Genomic DNA, 20,873 nt, shown 5'->3' with positions numbered 1-20,873 from the left:
TGAAGGCTTAGGTAAAGTTGAGGACACAATTTTGGCTGGCAGGGAAAAAGAGATACTCAGGAAAATCCAAAGTGAAAGCAGTTCAAGGAAAAGGCAATAGGAGCTAAGAACCATTTTGGACTAGCTCAAAGAATGGACTGTTCACTTAAAGGGCAGAGTGAATTACAATTAGGGAAATTTTCAGTCTCTTCTTGTGTTTAAAAAGGGGGTCATTGTAGTTTAGCATGATACACTTTAAAACAGTATTTAATCAGACAATGATGCTTTTTGCTTGTGTATTACAGTAAAAGTCTGAGCAAAATTTCAAGTTTTATGTGATCTTATTTAAGTTCCACTGGAGGCCCAATTTTCTTTTTCCAAGTTGGTGATTTTTCTTGGGATTGCAACTTTACCAAAATCAAGGCAAATGTATATGGTCATAAAAGTTAAGGGAAATATATTAATGAGATATCTCAAGTGATAGAACTTATTAAATTAGAAACTGATATTTTTCCAACCAAGGGAAAGCTTACCTTGCTCATCAGCAGGATGTGATCTCCTTCCTTAAAGCTAAGTTCATCAGAATTGTTTGCTTCATATGCAAAAACTGCTTTGCAAAATTCTTTAACTGAAATGAAGATGCATTTAGATGAGATTGTTTATACAATGGAATGGATATGCTCTAAGGTTACTGAGAAGAAACTTTTAGAAGTATCTCAGTCACACAAAGTTAGTTATCTTTACTATAACCTGAACAAAGACATAGTCAGTCTCATTTCGGCTCCAGTCAAGCCAAGCTGTTTCTAGTACAGCTGCAAAAATAGCATCTACCAGATAAGAAAAATTGTTCACTTCAGCCTTGAATAGAAAAAGCAGTACAATTCCATTTTGGCCAATTAGCTCCCCAGCTACTCTCAATTTTCAGCAAAATATTGGAAGGTATCGGTGGCACTGCGATCATATTCCACTTGTGTCCATGCTCAAGGCATCATTACGGATTTGGCCAAGATTGAAATAAAGCAACAAATTCCAGGCCAGAATGATTAACTTTGACATCAGGATGACATTTGATAGAGTGCAATACTAAGGAGCCTTACCAAACCCATGACCTAGAAGCACATGTTATTCCATGTGTCAGCATATTACCGGCAACAAGTTTCTATCCAAGTGCACACTATCCTAATTTGAAATTATTTTGCTTTCATTGTTGTTGCTTTCCAATCCTGAAACACCCTTCCAAACACTCTGGGTCTACTGATAGGACAGTGATTGCAAGGGTTTTCAAAGCAACTCACTGCCATCTTAAGGACATGGAGGGATATGCAACAAATTTACACATCTATTTATAGATACAAAATAGGCCTTCATCTAACACCTGGAACTACTTTCATCTGCTCATATCTAATCTCACCGGAGGTATTTTCAGGCTTCCCTTTCCTAGTTTCAATGTTCTAATATCCCAGGTATAATTCTGAAATCAGAATTGAGGAATACTGACACCAGGATCTGTGTCAACCACAAAGGCAAGAACTATTGGGAAACCAGACTTAACTTTTTGCATCCAATGACTCTTCTTCATAAGAGATTTGAAGAGGGTCACCGGACTTGAAACATTCTCTCTACAGATGCTGCCAGATCTGCTAAGTTTTCCCAGCAATTTCTGTTTTACATTTCTCATTTTCAGCACCCGCAGTTCTTTGTTTGATTTTATACAGAATTGGTCATTTTCATATTATTGTGTTCTTGATATTCCTCTCCATGCCCTAAATTTTAATATTTATACAGATATATACTTTTTATTACGCACTTGACAACTAATATGGTGCAAATCATCTGCTTGAAAAGGAACACTCCCAATTATATGACAATTTGGTATTGTATTTCAGCAAAGTTTTGAAATTTGTATTATGCAAAACATTTCAAATGTAGAACTTCCCATTGTGTTCTACCTTTTTCAGAATGGAAATACAATGATAACTAAATGGCAACATTCTGAATGGAGCAATGTGCCTACTCAGCCACAAACCTTTCTCCCTAGCCATTAATTTTCCCTTACTTATTGGAAATCCATGCTATATCACGCAAACTTCGAATAAGATAGTATAGTTAAAGTAAATAGTTGAGGATGGTTTCATTATCAAATTATAATCCTCTGCACAGGAAAATCATTATTTAAAAACACAGCATTAAATACGCAGCACAATCCACTTTAAAGAAAACATGATGAGCGATATTGTAAGAGGAAATATTAAACGTGATCAAAAATGGCATTCGAAAGGCAGACCAGATTACTAACCACGTGCAGCAAATTAATTGGTATTATGTTGTTACTGCACTCTTTCACAACACAGAACAGGTCAAGAACGGACTAAGTGACGTTAAGGTTGACGGTTTCATCATGTTTTGTATTATATACACGTGGAGTCTAACATATCCGAGGCTGATTTTATTTTCATCCCATAAAATGGCTGACTGATTTCTTTTGGAATATGACAACACCAATGTGTGTGTGTAAGGTAATTGCTGTTGAAAGGGTTAACGTCAGAGGATTTATTGCATCACACAGACTTGGGTGGAGAATTAAGAAAGCCAGTTTTCAGTCCAAATAATCAGACATGACATCTTTGGCTCTGGCTAGTCTCAGGAATTATGTCAAACAAATCAAACTATCTTATACCTATTGCCATTGGGCAATAAACATCTTGTTGCTAAGATAATTGCTTTCTCTTGTTGAGATTTACTAGTGGCTTATCCACTGTCATTGTGAAATGAATAGGTCCTCAGTAATAATTGCTTTTAAAAAAAAATCATTCACAGGACATCGGAGTCACAAACTAGATTGAAGAACAGAAAGAAGAGGGTGAGGAGGAGGAATATAAAAGTAGATAAAGGAGGATGGCTTGGAGCATTCCACCCCACCCACAGTCTGCTTGAGATTGGTACTGCAACATGCGACATGGTGATCAGCTGTGGGATCATCACATAAATACCTCAACATAACAGCAGAAAAAGATTATTCAACCCGGCATAAAAGGCTTCTAGAAAAGAAGGGCATTTACTACTAAAAATGCTAAAGCAGTTAGCAGTTGCAAGTACTTAAAGAAAGCAGTCTTTAGAACTCATAGAAAGAAACACAGCACAAAGAGGCACAGGAATCACAGAACTGTTGTGAAGAGGGCCAGTCAGCCCATCAGGTCTATACCAGCTCTGTGACCATTTTGGCTTAGTATCAATCTCTTAGGTTTTCCCCTGTGATCCTGCAATGATGTATCTGTTTGAATAATCATGTAGTGCCTTGCTGAATGCCTGAACTGAACCTGCTTCCACCACATTCCCAGGCAGTGCATTACTGATGGTGAATTCACCGACATTTTTCTGAGACTCAGTTGGAATAGAATTCAAAGCTTCTTGAAGTTTCCTCAATCAAGTTAGACTGATAGGTTTATTAATAGCTGGGCCAATCTTTACAAACCCTTTTATTAAACGAAGTGCTCTCTTTAACCAAAAAAAGGCACACCTCCATTTTTTTTTCCCATTTTCTATCTATTCTGAACATCTCCTAACCAGGAATATTGATCATCCAGACCAACCCTTCTTGAGTTAGGTTTCCATGACAGCCACAGCATCATAACCTCATAAGGCACACCATGCGTCTATCTCCACACTCTTATTAACATAGTCTGTATATTCACATACATGCAGTTTAACTCTGATTCAAGACATTATTACCTTCTCTCTCACTCTGACACCATCTATCAATTTATATTCTCTGTCTAGTGTTATTTGCTGTTCCCATTATTTCATGCACCCTAGTATTACTCTCCAATATTCCACCGGTTTCCAAAGCCTGCTGAGTTAGTTTAAATATTTAAATTGCACAAGTAAAATGCTACACAAGGATCTGAATTCTAACTCTGTTCAGATACAATCTGTTTGAGTTATACAGGGCCTGAAGCCAACGACAATATTCCATAAATTAGAAGCTCTCCATCTTGCACCACATTTCTAACCACTCATTCATCAGATCTATCTTCCTATTTTAGTATTTATTTGCATGTGGCACTGGGAGTAATTTGGAGATTATTATGCTTGCTAATTTTTGACCTCTCTCTCAAAAGTCTGGTTGCAGGGCCACACGCTCTCCTAAACTATACCATTGGTTTCAATGTTGACAATGACGCCTGGCTGTCATCTGTCACTGACACAACATACAGCAGCCGTTCTGTCATAGAGGATCCCAGAACTAGAGAGGAAAGCACGTCAACCTGGAGTCATATAAAAGGTCTCAGGAATGGCGGTTTCCAAAGTAAAGAACTCCGTATCACAATTTCTCTGACACTCATTATCTTTTTTCCCAATGCCCCCTTGCAGTTGGGCCGCATAGTGCCAGGGACTTGAATCTTTCTCCACAGCGTCTAAGAACCACAACCCTTGTCAGTAAGCTGAAACCCAGTTAGCGAGCCAGACCTCTGGGGATTCCTATACTATCCATAGCCTGTGGGGCTAGTAAAAGAGTTTTTTTAAAAAAAGTTAAGACACAACTGAGCAGTTCCTCAGATCTCAAGAATGATCTGCCTGGGGAGTCCAAATTGAAGGGTTGGCTGAGGAGCAACTGTTTCAAAGCTTTGGGAAGAAATGTTAAAGGTCCTTTGAGGCAAGACTGCAATCTGGTAAGGAACGAAGGTAAGGGAGGACCACTTATCATTTAAGTGTATCATGTCATAGTAAGCACACTCTGAGGCACAGCTGCAGTAACAAAGTTAAGGGCTATTAATGCAACTTGTACAGAGACCACTGAATTGGGAACACAAAAATGTTTTTAACAAACAGCTGTAGGCCCCTCAGACCCTCATGCCTGCCCTGCCATTCAACAAGATCATGGCTTATCAGACCTGGGTTGACCTCTTTATTGCAGATCATGACCCCCAACTCACCAATATTTCAAAAATCTATGTGCCTCCTCTTCAAACACTTTCAGCGACCTAGCACCCACAACTCTAAAGGTACAGAATTCTAATCATTCATTACCCTCCGGGAGAAGAAATTCCTTCACACCTGTGTTAAAATAGTGTCAACTTAGTCTGTAACTATGTCCCTTATTTCAAGATTCATCCACTGGTACAAACATCTCAAAATCTATCCTGTCAGGCCCCTTCTAAAGCTTTTATATTTCAATAAGATCATCCCTCATCCTTCTTCTAAATTCTAATAAGTTTAGGCATTCTTTATAAATCAACCCCGCCATCAGCCTAGTGAATCTCTTTTGAGCTCCCTCCAATGCCAGTACATTCTTCCTTAAATATGGGGATGAATAATGTACACAATATTCCAGGTACATCTTCACCAGCACACACTAACAAGACACGCCTAGTTTAAAACTCCAATCCCCTAGCAATAAAGACTAAAAATCCCAATTAAGACCATAAGACATAGGGATGGAAGTAAGGCCATTCGGCCCAGGAAGTCCACTCCACCATTTAATCATGGCTGATGGGCATTTCAACTCCACTTAACTGCACTCTCCCCGTAGCCCTTAATTCCTTGCGAGACCAAAGAATTATCGATCTCTGCCTTGAAGACATTTAACGTCCTGGCCTCCACTGCACTCCGTGGCAATGAATTCCACAGGCCCACCACTCTCTGGCTGAAGAAACGTCTCCTCATTTCTGTTTTAAATTTACCACTTCTAATTCTAAGGCAGTGCCCATGGGTCCTAGTCTCCCCACCTAACGGAAACAACTTCCCAGCGTCCACCCTTTCTTGTAAGTTTCTATTAGATCTCCCCTCAACCTTCTAAACTCTAATGAATAAAATCCCAGGATCCTCAGCCATTCATCGTACGTTAGGCCTACCATTCCAGGGATCATCCGTGTGAATCTCTGCTGGACACGCTCCAGTGCCAGTGTGTCCTTCCTGAGGTGTGGGGCCCAAAATTGGGCACAGTATTCTAAACGGGGCCTAACTAGTGCTTTATATAGTCTCAGAAGCACATCGCTGCTTTTATATTCCAACCCTCTTGAGATAAGTGACAACATTACATTTGCTTTCTTAATCACAGACTCAACCTGCAAATTAACCTTTAGAGAAGGTTGCCGCCTTTATTACTCTCAGCATTTGTATGCTAGCTTTGTGTTTCATGCTTTAGGACACCCAGATTGCACTGCACTGCGCTTTTTTTTGGGGTGTTTTCCAAGTTAATTAAACGTCTGCATTTTGATTCTTCCTAAGTGCATGTGTTCATACTTCCTTGTATTTAAACTCCATTTGCCAAGCTTTTGACCATTCACTCAGGTGTTTTGGTTTTAGTTCTCGGGCAGAGTGAGGGAGCGGGGAGGGGTCAACCTCCACTTTATACCAAAAGCAGAAGTTGCTTCTTAGCAAGAGAACTAAAACAGCATTGAGATACCTGAAAAACAATAAATGAAGAGCAAGTCAACAAGTTTAAGTGAAGAGTTTATATCCTACAACATAGACAAGTCAGGCAGGCTCTCAACGCATCAAAAGTCTTATACTGGAAACTGCTTTGGGAAGAAGTAAAATTGAATGTTCTTGTGTCACATATGAACCTTAGGTCATTGCACTGCACACACAACTGTTGTGATCTGATCAGTTTGATCATCACGATTGACCATGGTTTTTCATCATACCTATGTTTCTCGATCTTGTTTAAAGAGAGATACTATGAAACTAGAAGCTTCCTCCAGAGGGTAGCTAACATTGACATCAAAGCAGAATGAATTGTTTTGGGACCACTGAATAAAAGCTTCAAAAATCCATGATTTATTGACATTATTTTGAAGTAATCCTTGTTCTTAATATTAACAAGACTTTGTCTTAAGTTACACTAGTTCCCATGCCCTTCTGATATTTTTCTTGAGTTTGTGAAACACGTGATCCATCCAGCTGCCAGGGAAGACATGATGAAATATAATTAACTTGTAAAAATAAATTAGTTGGAAACAAAATTAACATTTTTATAATAGCTGAGGTAATGGAATTTCCCACGATGATTTACTTGACCATTATTAAAAACTATGATCCTGAGGCAGACTAGGAGTAATTAGGTCAGATGACAAACATGCAGATTTTAATTAGTGAGGTGGAGATGTATGGTGAGCACTCCAGAGTTTTAAGCCTTGGTAATTGAAGGTGTGGCCAACAATTAAAACTGGATTTGGCACAAGAAGCCAGATTGGAGGAGTTATGGAGCTGAAGATTACAGAAATAGGGAAGGTCAAGGCCTTGGTGAATGGGATTGAAAACAAGGAAACAACTTGTAAATAACTTGTTCTGTTAGGGTTTCTGAAATATACCTTTGTGTTTATTTTCTGGGTCGTGTTTCACAGCCTCAGCATTACTGGTTGGAGTTACTTGCTGTAAAAGTACATAAAATAGCATGGAATTAGTGAACATACAAAGGTAAAGCATCTATAATTGCATTGCACCAATTTTTCTGAGTATCTCAAAGATCGCACACCGCATGACGCAATTCTTGCTGACTCTGTAAATATCGTTTTAGAATTGATCAAATGGAATTATTTTGATTTTATTTACTGCCTGACCTCCTCTGGCACCATGCAAAAGCAACATTTAATCAATTTCTAATCATGTCATGTCAGCAACTGAACATATCTAACTCTGCCTGCTTGAGTGATGGAGAACTTCTGCTTTCAGACTTGCCTAAGATAGTGGTCCTCCTTTGGAATGGACATTACAAAGCATTACAGGCAGTCAACTACTTCTGAAGTGCAATCAATGTTGTACTGGGAGAAACAAGACAGCCACTTCATGCATGGCAAACTGCCATGAACAGCAATGACCAGCAAATTCCATTTTTTTCCTCCAGAGATTGTGATCAAATGATAAATACTGGTCAGGATGCCCGGGACAAATCTCCTCTTTTCAAAGCCGTGACTTGGGATCTCATACATCCACATGAACAGGGTGATTAAATCAAGACCCCAATCTCTGATCCAAAAGATGACACTTCTGACAATGTCACGGTGTCAGCATTGTCTGTATAGATTTTTGTTCTCAAACCCTGAAGCGAGACTTCAACACAGAACCCTGAGATTCAAAGTGCTACCAGCAATCAATAAGTAACTGCATAGGACAAGAACAGAGTAAATCGAAGCAGGAATAGACTATTTGTTCCCTGCTTCCCATCCCATACAATCATGGCTGATTCTCCACTTTGTTACAACTCCACATATCCCACTTGTCAACCAAGCAGCACTTTTTTGAAATATAGCCTTAAATCTATCCCAGTGAACAGCCTTCAGACTTAATCATTAACTCTTGTTTCTCTCAACAGATACTGCCAGAGGCTCTCCAGCATTTTCTGTTTATATTTCAGACTTCCAGAATCCACAGCATTTTACTGTTATTAACCTTAAACCTTGGTCACCTTGATGGGTTCATTGAAACATTTTCCCTGCTATCAGCCTAATCCAACCCATCACCATTCAGTTCTCCACAAACAGGATATTACCAAAAATATGACAGCTGTTGAACACAGACAACAGATGGAAAATGTTTGAGGTCCCATTAATATTTTTTCTTTCCTCTTGTGAGTTCTCACATAACAGAGAAAGAGGTTAGTGACAGCACAGAAGTTTGGCAATCTCCAGTGAGGTTAGTCACAAGCAGTCCCCAGACAGACCTCCCAGCTGTATTTCCATGCCTCCATATATTTGCCACATTACATAGAAGCACCATACATAACGAGGCAGTCACACAAACTGCACATCCCACTATGACGACAGCACTCACAACTAAGAGAAGTAAATATTTACTTCCGTATAATTTTTAGGCTCCCAAAACATCAAGTTTCACACCTTACTTAAGAAATCTAACAACTGTTAGAACATAAGTAAACAAGGCAGCAAATTTGGAAGCAGTCAGGTGACATATCAATTTGCATTTGTACAGAATGTCTTCTACATTGTAAAGCATCCCAAAGTGATTCACTGGGGCAATATTTTCAAACAGCTAACTAGATAATTGGACTTGTAATCAGAAGCTTAGTGTGAATGCCAAGTTTTATGGAGGACAGGTGGTACGGTTAGGTAGATAAATTTCACAACCTAGGCTGCAAACTCAAAAGGCACTACCGTGAATATTAAGCTGAACGGCTCACTATCCGTCTGAGGGATACTCAGGCCGAATTTGAGGCACTAAACAACGACGTCTAGGAATTCAGTTCAAATGGCTATGGTCAACATTGACGCCAATAAAATGGTTAGGACCTAGAAAGAGCTGCATTGCGAGTTTGAAAAGTTAGGAGCTAACTGAAAAGAGCAGAATCTCGAAAGCTAGTTATCTCTCAATTAATACTTGAGCCACATGCTCATTGACACAGGGTGAATAGGTTTAGAGAGATGAATGTTTGACTCCAAGGCTGGGTGGGAGAAATATGCTCTACTTCATAGGGCATTGGCCTCAGTAATGGGGTAACTTGGATGACAAGGAACTGAATGTTGGTCCTTGGTGTGAACTTTTCTAAGTAGGGACTGTCTATACCGAGTAAGGTTCTTGTGAGCTGCATAACTAGGGAGGGAATTAAACTAAAACAAGGGGGTAAGAATCAAGATTGGGTAAATGTAGTCAAGGCAGGGCAGAAAATATTAAGATCTAAAATGAAGGTCCCATTTGGCAGCAAGGATCAGAGAAAGGAAAACAAAATGCTAAGAATATACCAGCAATCTGGATTAGATGCTTAAAGAGATAATTTAAGAAAAACAAAAGCCCTTAACTAAATTTGCTTGTGTTCAGGACCAAGTAAATGAATTAATAGCATGCAATGAAGTGAAGTAGTGAGATTTGGCTACAGGATGAGGGAAAACTAGGTTCTGAAAATTGAGAAGCACATCATATTCAAGTAGAATATCTGTATGTGACCTTGGATCAGGGAGGTAAAATCAGTTTGGATGGAGATGAGTAATAGTTGGAAGAGTTGTCAGACAGGGAGTGACCTCCCGGCCTCAGACAGTAACCACAATGTAGGGCAATGTATACAAGAAAGTATATTTTGTGCTCATGGTGAAGAGACGGCAATAAATCATGGTAATTTACACACACCTATAAACTGGAAAAATCAGATTGGCAATGGTAGCCTTGATAAGGATTTTATAGAATGCTTCCAAGATAGTTTCTTGGAGCAGCACATTCTGGAAGCAGGCAGACTGATTTAGACTTTATGAGACTTGACATTTTGCAAGGTGACAGAATTAATAAACGAGGTCAGAGCAAAGGTATCTCTACGAAGCAGCAAACATAACACAATTGAATCTTACATCCAATTTGAAAGGAAGAAGGCTAGATGTAAGACAGGTATTTAAAACCTGAATAAAATGCAAATGTGGACATGAAAGCTGAGCTAGTTGAGGTGAACTGGGATACTATATGACGAGAAACATCCACAGAAGACATTTAAAGAGATATTACAGAATACTCAAATAATGACAATCTTACTGGAAAGAAAAATTTCAAGGGGCGGGCCAATGAGCATGGTTAACTAAAGTAGTTAAGGAGGTCATTAAACTTGAAGAAAGAAAAACACAATTACATGAAGATAAATGTTGAAATACAAGGATTGGCAGAGAATGCCTAAAAATCAATGAATGAATCAGGTCAAATAAATTAGAGCTTGGGGGGAAGACAGGTAGAATTCAAGAATAGATTGCAACAGTAGTGTAGAGAAATTGAATGCTGATCCTCAAGACGATGTGGCTAATGAAGCAGTCGATGCATTGGTGCTAAATTTCCAAAATACTTTTAGATCAGTAAAGGTTCCGTTAGCCCAGAATGAGAGCCACTCCATTCAAAAAGGGTGGAAGGCAGCAAATAAACTATAGCCTAGCCTGACAATCACAGAAAAAGTTTTTGAATTAATCAATCAAGGAGGCTGTAACTGGTTACTCAGAATAACTCAAGGCAATCAAAAAGAGACTGCACAGTTTTGTCAAGGAGAAATCAAACTTGAAGGAATGTGGAAAAAAGGGAGCCTGTTGATGCACTGTACTTGGATCTTCAGAAGGCAGTTAATGAGGTACTACATCAACAAAAATTGCAAAATAGGAGCTCATGATCTAGGACTAACACACCAGCTTTAATAGTGTATTGCCTGGCTGGCAGAAAACAGAATATGGACAAATCATCGCAAGAACATGACACGTGCCCAACACAGTGGTGTCAGGTATGCTAACATTTTCAAAAAAAAAGCCAATTACTTTGATGAGACAAAGAAGACATGATGACAACAACATGTGCAAATGACACAAGTTTAGTTGGGAAATCACGTTGTGAAGATCATGTGACAAGGATGCAGATGGCTACGGATAGGTTAAATGAGAAGGCAGAAATCTGGCACGTAGACTATAATGTAGGAAAGTATGAAGTTGCTCACGCAGCAGGAAAACCCAAAAAGCCACTGAAGTGCCAAGTGCAGTGCGATTTTAGTCTTCTAGTACATGGTCACAAATGTTAGTATGCAGATACAGCAAGTATTTAGAGTGGTTACGGAGATGCTGTCGACTAGCAAAAGAGGAAGTTAACAAAGGCAAGCATATCATGCTTTAGTTATACAGGAAATTGTTTAATGCTGTTGTTTTCGATTTGCTTGTTTAAGGAAGAACGCATTGCAGGTGGTTTACAAGATCAATAATATAAGCAGAAAATGCCGTAAAAGCTCTAAGTCTTGCAGCATCTGTGCAGAGAGAAACATAGTTCACATTTTGAGTCAAATTTGCCTCTCCAGAACACCCATTCTTTCTTTCTCCGCAGATGCAACCAGACCTGTTGAGTTTTTCTACCACATATTGTTTTTATTTCAGATCTTAGTATTTTGCTTTTACATGAGTAAACTGATACTTGGAATGAAAAGGCTGCTTTAGGCGTATGGGCTGGACAGGCTGTTTTCACTCGAATTCTGAAGAGTGAGAGGTAACATGACTGGAATTTATACATTCCTAAATGGTCCTGACATACGTCATTGAGGCACAGTGTCTTAAAAGGGAGCGGAGACAGGGCCATTGATATTTTAACAGTTGAGATGGGCAGTTTCCTGTTCAGGAAGGGTATCAAAGGTTATCGGGGTTGAATGGCTTACTTTGGCTCACTATTCACACATTTGTAAAGTCAAGCCAAGATTTTAGATGCACAGTTTTCATAATATTGTTGGGGTAGAAAATCGGTCAATCTGTGCTGTATTGTTAATTAACAAATAAATGTTGGTTACAACTCTGGGAGTATTTAATGCCTTGTGTCAACTCTTACTGGAAGTTCAAAACAGACACTGGGACCTCTTATCTGAAGAGAACGTCTGATCGTTTAGTATTCCTCTACTGGCCAAACTACAAACTCAAACCCTGGAATTAAGCTCAAATGTACAATCCAGCAAGAGGAGAGTGCACCATCAAACCAAGCTGACATGCATTTAGGCCAATTGCTAAATCTAATAACAATCTCATTACCAGGAGTTTAATTAATCAATAGATCAATGCAATCAGAATTCAAATTATTTTCCAAAAAAAAAATTTTCTATTAATTTTAGTATTGATGAAGTACAGTAGTTGTATGTCTGAGCATTTTTCATTGTAAGAAAAACATGATACTTCACGTCACACAAATCAACTACTGTGGACAATACCTCTACAGTAATACGCAGCCTACCTTTTCTGACTTTTTATCCTCCAAGTCAGAATTGGATAACCTTGATTTTAATTTTACAGATCCTTCCTTAAATATGTCTCCAAACCCCACACCACGGATTTTCTTTGGTTGGGCAGTTGTTCCAGTTCCTGGACTCTCATTCCCTGTGAATTCCGTCGGCGATGTAGGTCCCAGTCCAATTAAATCCTTGACCGGTACATCTGTTAGAGCAAAGCAATGTGCTTAAATGTGGAAAACAATTATTTTTACTCATGTAACCCATCCATCTTTAAAACAGCATAAACAAATTAATTGTCAGCTAACAAATTCAGAATAGACCTAAGAGGATTAGCTTTACATTTATACACAAATCTATTTTAGAGGTTCTTCAACCTCAGACACCATTCACACATAACAGGATTAAGCAGAGGTGATAAATGCACGTATTGGCATCTCTCAAACTCTTTGCAAAATCTTTCTTTATTTACACTGGCACCAAACAATACAGTACGTCAAAACCAGGCAAACAATGCATCCAGACCACAGTCAGTCACCATACAGTGCAAAACTGGAACAACCTTGAACAAGAAATTGGTGCAATTGCAATAGGTGAGCACAAACTGGCCCATGAAGGACTTTGTAGTGTGAAAAATACAAAAGGTAACCTTGCAAGCTCAGTTGTGGACATTGCAGTGAAGATAACAGAGTGACAATTACAGGAAAATAAGTAGTTGTCAAGACTAGTTATTTGGACGAGTCTTTCAAACACTTAAGTTTCAAGATAGTGATTCTTCAAAGGAAGAGGATCACTCCACCTGTATTTCTTGCATTTGCACCCAAACCAACATTCTCTTGCTATCTGAGGAAGTAATAACAAATTTATCAACTCTGGAAAGAATGGTTCCGATTATCTGTTAGTCAGACGATCATTATTCCAACGGAGTTGGGAGTTGTGCATCACAACTTCATTGTAAGCACTTCTGAATCTGTTAAGTGAGAGAGTCACTCAAGGAAACGTCAGACAATTAAGTACACAGTACAACACCTGAGCGAGCTTTCTTTGATGTGGCAACCACTTGCTAGGTTAGCATTTACTGCTGACCTCTAATTGCCCAGAGGGCAGTTAATAGTCAACCACATTGCAGTGGGTCTGGAGTCACAGGCCAGATAAGGATGGCACCTTTCCTTTCATGAAGTACTCGAGTGAACCAGAAATGGTTTCAGCTTCACCATTAGACTCTAAGTTTATGGAATTCAAATACCACCATCTGCATAAGTGGAATTCAAAACCAGGTCCCCAGCACATTACCTTGCACTCTAGCTTCATAAATCCAGCAATAATATGACAAGGGCGTTGCTTCCCAGTTTAAAACACTCTACACTGAATTCACACCACCCAATCCTATCCTGCTTACATCCCACAGATCTGAATGTGATCAGACTTCGCCCACCTAACATGGTCCCACCCACACCACAACCAAACTCCACCTGCCAGAGCCATCCAAACCATTGAACTGGCACCACCACAACCTCAACCACAAAGCCAGAACCCACCAGGCATGATTTCTAGCATCCACCCTGACCTCCCCTAAACACTGGATCACTTAGCTGACTTCGTTGCCATTTTGCACTCTAGCCCCTATCCATCTGACAGCTTTCCCCAGGAACCCTGACCCCCAACTTAACATTTGACAACTGCTGTCAAAGGCTAAATGCAAAATGGTGGACAGGTCCTTCACATGTCAGAATACAGCAGCTGACTGCAGTGAAAAGGGGGACACGGTGTGCCTTCTTCTGACAGTTGTGTAGGACTCCACAAATCTGCCTGAGCAGAACGTAACCAGTTCAGAGAGGATAAACCCAGACAAAGACATGAATAAATTATTTGCTACCAGCCAATCACTTTACAGCATCTTTATTTAAGGTGGACAGCTTTATAGTCAACAATCAGCCAGTTAGCACTCCTCATCTTGATTAAAATTAAGAAGCAATGACATATCTGCCAGATTACTTGGGGTCAAAAGGTATCCAAGAGTGACTGTGGCCCAAATTTCCAGATGGGAATATAGCCATTGAAGCAGCATTGATTGAAATTGCACGACAGAACCGGTGTCCTGTGGAGCATTGGAGGTTGAGGATTGATGTTATGAAGGTTTGTAAAATCATGAGGGGCACGCTTAGGGTAAATAGTCAAGGTCCTTTCCCTTGGGTCAGGGTGTCCAAGATAACACAGGGCGTAGGTTTAAAATGAGAGGGGAAGGGGGCCACATATTCTATGCAGTAAGTGGCGCATGTATGGAATGAGCTGCCAGTCAAAGTGGAGGCGGCTGGTACAACCACAACATTTAAAAGGCATCTGGACGGGTACACAAAGGTTTTAGAGGAATATGGGCCAAAAGCTGGCAGATGGGACTAGATTAATTTACGATATCTGGCTGGCACGGATGAGTTGGACCCAAAGGGCTGTTCCCACGCTGTACATTCCTGTGACTCTAACTCGTTCCACGGTAACAATTTGCCATCTAGAACACGCCGTCAAAGTCCTCAACTCTGAGCTAGAGGCAGAATTTTCAGAGGATTCTGACTCACTCAAGCTTATACTTCAAAAGATGGAAGAATAATTCCTCAAACTTCCTCCTACTCCTGGGTAATTGTTAAACTGACTCACCACCTTGTACCCCACTCTGACAATGACCCCTGACACCATGGACCTAAACCCAGGCGTCCTGCATCTGTTTCCACCCGAAATGAATTCTTTCAAACTTCATATTGCCCAGGCTATTCAGGAAAATATGGCAGGATGGGCTGTAGGCTGGGAACATCCACTTGATTTTACCCTACTATTGAAAAGAATAGAAACAGAAGAGGCAGAGAACAATGATGGTCAGATTTACCCAAACAATAGAAATGAAAATCCATCCCAACATCTTGAACAGAACAGTTCTTTATGCTGTGTGAGTATTATGATACTTCAGCATTTTAACAAAAAGACTTGAATTTACAGAGTAAATTACTGGGACACAGGAATGCTGCCAGCTGAGTCACTTAACATACTCCAATTTATTCTGCACATATGAAATAGTTTGCTTTACAGCCACCTCTGAATTGGTTCTCAATAATGCTGGTGGTTTGTAAAAAAAATAAGTTTGTCACTACCTGGTTCAGTTGAGATTTCACTGGAGTCACCATCTTCCGTCTGATCAATCAACTCCTTCACAAAATTGGATGGAAACAACCCGATTTTCTCATTCAGGATTCCCCTCCACCAACCTTCCTCAACCTGCAGGAAATACAACTCATTAAAGTCCAAAAACAGAAGGACAACCAAGTGTAAATAACACAAAAGTCTGCAGACACTGTTAACATGATTACTTTGTAACCCAATGAGCTGGTGCATTGTGCCCACTAGATGGCATAATTGACTGCAATTGATATACTGAACCAGATATTTAAATGACATGATACTCATTACTGCAACATACGATTGGAATTGCATGTCATGAATTCCGTGGGGTCCTGACAAGTTTGACTCCAAGGAAATTGCATTCACCTGCTTCTGGAATCATTGGAAAAAAGTCAGATTTTAGGAAGTATCTGACTCTCTTAAGCTTTTAGTTATTTAGGAAACGTTAGAGAATTAAAAATCAACTAACTTCTGGTAACTACTAAATTGAAACCTGACTGACCACGCAATATCCACCAACTATGGTAACCAAAAGCTGGACCCAACACCATCCCTCCAAACCACCACAGCAGAGCTGACATATCCCTGACCAGACACTGCACAAACTGGAGACAACCTGACTACCTCCAAACCAGACCCAAATCTCACAATCCACCCAGAGTATTGATTCTGTAACTGAGCTTCCTACTCCTGACTTAGCTTTTGGGCTTCCCCAGACAGGTGTCTGCTACAGAATATAACACAAGAACAGGTGTAGGCCATTCAACCCCATTACACCATTCAATGAGATCATGGCTGAACTTTGGCCTAACTGCACACACCTGCCTTTGGCCCACATCCCTTAATACCCTTGCTTAAAAATTTATCTCAAAATTATAAACTGATCCAGTATCCACTGCCATTTCTGAAAGTCTCAGATATCTACCATGTTTTGATGCAGAAGTGACTCCTAACAGCCCTCCTGAATGGTCTGGGCCTAACATTTGGACTATGCTCCTTCATTCTAGGGTTCCCAGCCAGTGTAAATAGTTTGTCCTACCCTGTCTTTTCCTGTTATTATCTAGAAGACTTTGATCAGATCACCCGTTAACCTTCAAAATCGTAGAGAAAATAGGACTGGTTCGTATAATTTCTCCTTAACCCCTGAAGTCCAGGTATCATCCTTGTAAACCTATGTTGAGTACTCCCTCCAAGGCCAATAAATCCTTCCTGTGGTATAGTGCCCAGATCATTCACTGTACTCCAAACGGGCTGTAATCAGGGTTTTGTCTAATTGCAGCACCACTTCCACATCCTCTTACTCCAGTCCTCTGGATGTAAAGGCCAGCATTCAATTAGCTTTCTTGATTATTTTCCATTCACATTTGTAACATTTTAAAGATCATGCTCCAGAACCCAATACTCTCTTTGGACATCTACTGTATTTAACTTCATACCAGCGAAATATCCAGATCTTTCTTTTTTGGTCCAAAAATGGATAACCTCACACTTGCTTACACTGAAATCTAACTATCACTGTTTGCTTATTTGCTTCGTGAATCAATATCCCTTTATAATTTTATGCTATCATTTACACCGTCTACAATGTCTCCTAACTTTGTGTCATCAGCACATTTTGACATATGACTTTTTATGCCATTCTCAAAGTTGTTAAGATAATGTGGGTAATTATGAGAGGCATAGGTAGAGTGGATAGTCAGAGGCTTTTTCCCGGGGTTGAGATTTCAATTACAAGGGGGCAGATGTTCAAGGTAAGACGGCAAAAGTTTAAGGGAGATGTGCGAGAAAGTTTTTCACGCAGAGAGTGGTAGGTGCCTGGAATGAACTGCCGGAGGTGGAGGAGGAAGCAGGCACGTTAGCGACATTTCAGAGGTTCTAGATGGTTACACAAATACAGCGTGAATACAGGGATACGGACTGAATAAGGGCAAAAGGTTCAGTCAGGGCATAATGATTGGCACAGGCTTGGAGGGCTGAAGGGCCTGTTCCTATGTTCCGCTTTTGTTCTTTGTTTCTAAAATCTAAAATTGTTAGCTGCTTCATGCTTTTCACTTTCTAACACAGCATTAAACTCAACCATGCGATGATCGCAATTTGATAAAATGTTCACTGACAATTAAGTTTCCCAATTAAAATCTGACTCATCAGTTACTACTAAATTCAAGATCATTAATCTGCTTGTTGTATCCAGGACATATTGCTATGGGAACCTATCCTAAACACAATCTAGAAGTTCACTACCTTTCTGACAGGTGTTTGTTTACCTCTCCCAATCTACGTTCAAGTTAAAATCCCCATTTAATACAACACTGCCTTTGCCTCTATGTTACTTAATGCTGCAAAAGGCTTCTAAATAATCTTTGCTGCTGCTGGAGACGATTCCATCAGCTTTGGAACAGAAGGCCACAATCCAGGAAGCTCCTGTGCAGATATCATCCAAAAAATGGTGTAATTTTAAAATCCAGTCAGGGGCAAAAGTGACTGGAATATCTTGGCCATTTATTGCAACCAGCAAGGTAAGTGCAGTACTTGTGGAGTTAACACCTCTGCAAATACTCTTCATTAGAATCAAAAATGATTACAGACGACAGTTGCAACGTGGACCCACCTATGCCTGAAGCAACATGCTTTCATCCAATCCACAGAGAAGGCTGCTTTAATTTTTCTACTGGCAATGGCCAATCAGAAACATCCATAACAGTAGAAGAGAAACACTTAAAGGGTTAGTGTTGTTCTGCATTAAGCAACAGAAACAGAGAATCCATCGTGACTAAGGACAGTTGATGATCTGCAGGTTGTACAAACACAAAGCGCATATCCACCCAGAAAAATGCACTTCTAATTACAGCTACTTCGATTGTTCTATTCCTCATACCAACTAATCCTCACTCTCTGTCCCCACCCCATGTTGAAATATGTTTCACGTGATACTCGCTAGTGCTACATCTCCTGACCCCAACTTGTGTGAGTGATTCAAACAAAACAAATACCTGCAGTACATCCTGCTAATCATGTAAAACTAGTTCAAATGCTTCCCTAACGGAAACAGAAAAATTATTTGCACAAATATATCATGACTGCTTCACAACTAAAGAGTAATCCAACATGGTAAACTTTTAACAATTTGTTTAGCATTATGAAATTAATCTCTGCTGCAGGAATTCACCACTAGACAATTGTGGACTGTGGCTAGCTGTGGCAATAATTGTTCACTTAGCTTAGTCAAAGCAGTTTGCTGCTTTGTGACAATCTTTACACATCTTAAGAACAGTTAAATAAAAATGTATAAAAATACAAGGATATTGATTCCCATGACAAACACCTATAAATTCTACAAAGATGTTCTCCATCTGGGTTTAGTTTTATTTATTTTATCTGTTTACAAATGATTTTCAGGTAAATCTACCTATTTCCACATCAAAGCCATTTAACAACATCAAGCTATCTTGCATTGATAGCATTTTCGTCCAGTGACAGACAAAGTAGGTTCTGTGGACAATGAGATGGTAATCTGTGTTTACACTAAAAACATAATCATGCTAAAGGTGACAAATCCCATGACTCTTACATTCACTAATTTCCCACTACCATCTCCTCAACAAGCAACTATTCAGGATTGGTACAAGAGATCATGGGTTTGGCTGGGGGGTTTGGTGGGGGGAAAGAGTCCTGCAAATTCAAGTCGATATATTGCATTGAGTGGGCCAATACTGCTGCTTTTCTAGTCCCATTGCCCATGCTGGAAAAATGCTTAGCTGCTGGATCCACAACTTGTTATCTCCCTAAATCTGCTGGGGTCTAAGCCTCAACAGTCTCTCAGGTAAAATAGTATCAGAGATAATGGGAACTGCAGATGCTGGAGATTCCAAGATAATAAAATGTGAGGCTGGATGAACACAGCAGGCCAAGCAGCATCTCAGGAGCACAAAAGCTGACGTTTCGGGCCTAGACCCTTCATCAGAGGATGAAGGGTCTAGGCCCGAAACGTCAGCTTTTGTGCTCCTGAGATGCTGCTTGGCCTGCTGTGTTCATCCAGCCTCACATTTTATTATCTTTAGTCTCTCAGGTAAAGCTACTTTACTCCGCCTCCAAACTGCCTCAATTAAATCAGAAGTAACTGTATCTGTTTCACATTCCCATTGTACTAGCCATCTTGATGAAGGTCTGATTAAACGTCTTTTCAAAAAAAAATTTCAGTCACAGGTCCTGCAAGTTATTGGTAAGGTCAGCATTTTCACTTGTGCCTAACTGTCCTCAAGAGGTGCCCCATGCATTTTGCTCCACTACCACTTGAATGGCACAGGGATGGTGAGGGACTGTGATATCGTTCCAAGTCAGGATGGAGCAAGATTTAAGGGGAACTTGCAGGTGGTCATGTTCTCTTGTATCTACTGCCCTTTCCCATCTAGGTTGGGGGGGGGGGGGGGGGGGGGTGGCGGACTATCAAAAATGCCTTAGTGAATTACTGCACTGCATCTTCTAGATGGTACATGCTGCTTTTGCGCACATCAGAAGAGGAAATAGACGTGATACCAATCCAAAGGGCTGCTTTATCTTGGATGGCGTCAGCCAGTGTTGTTGGAGCTGCATCCATCTAGACAAGTGGGGAGTATTCCATCACTGTCCTGACTTGTGCCTTGTAGCTGGCGGACAGGCTTTGGGGAGACTGGAGGTGTGTAACTCGCCGCAGCGTTTCTATCCTCAGGGTTGCCATTGAGGAGTTTGCACTTGTGCCTAGTGCCTAGGTCAATGCTGGGCGGTCATCCAGTTTCACTTAATAATTCTTGACATCGAATGGTGTTGTCATCACTGAATCCCCCACTATCAACATCCTTGGGATTATCATTGAGCAAAATTTCAACTGGATTCACCACATTTAATTGTTATTCACTCACAAGGTGTGGGCATCACTGGCTAGCCAGCATTTCTTGCCCATCCCTAGTTGCTGTTGAGAAGGTGCCATCTGGAAGGAAATTTCAAGATTTTGAGCCAGCAACAATGAAGGAACAGCGATATATATCCAAGTCAGGTTAGTAAGCAACTTGCAGGTGCTCATGTT

The 20,873-nt window shown here is 40.2% G+C and overlaps 1 protein-coding gene across 6 annotated transcripts in view; it reads right to left on the bottom strand.

Annotated features, from left to right (window-relative positions):
* The window catches only part of cd2ap (CD2-associated protein), a 222,590-nt gene that overhangs the window by 60,687 nt on the left and 141,030 nt on the right, over window positions 1–20,873 (bottom strand). For all 6 annotated transcript variants that reach the window (XM_059645412.1, XM_048531190.2, XM_048531192.2 and 3 more), the window contains 4 exons: window positions 15,787–15,910; window positions 12,652–12,851; window positions 7,293–7,353; window positions 513–607 (listed from right to left, as the gene is read on the bottom strand). In XM_059645412.1, the coding sequence (XP_059501395.1) occupies window positions 513–607; window positions 7,293–7,353; window positions 12,652–12,851; window positions 15,787–15,910 (480 nt within the window). The remainder of the gene's footprint in view (window positions 1–512; window positions 608–7,292; window positions 7,354–12,651; window positions 12,852–15,786; window positions 15,911–20,873) is intronic.

The sequence above is a fragment of the Stegostoma tigrinum genome, chromosome 4, assembly GCF_030684315.1.
Source record: "Stegostoma tigrinum isolate sSteTig4 chromosome 4, sSteTig4.hap1, whole genome shotgun sequence".
Taxonomy (NCBI): Eukaryota; Metazoa; Chordata; class Chondrichthyes; order Orectolobiformes; family Stegostomatidae; genus Stegostoma; species Stegostoma tigrinum.
This window is presented reverse-complemented; position numbering and strand designations above follow the sequence as displayed.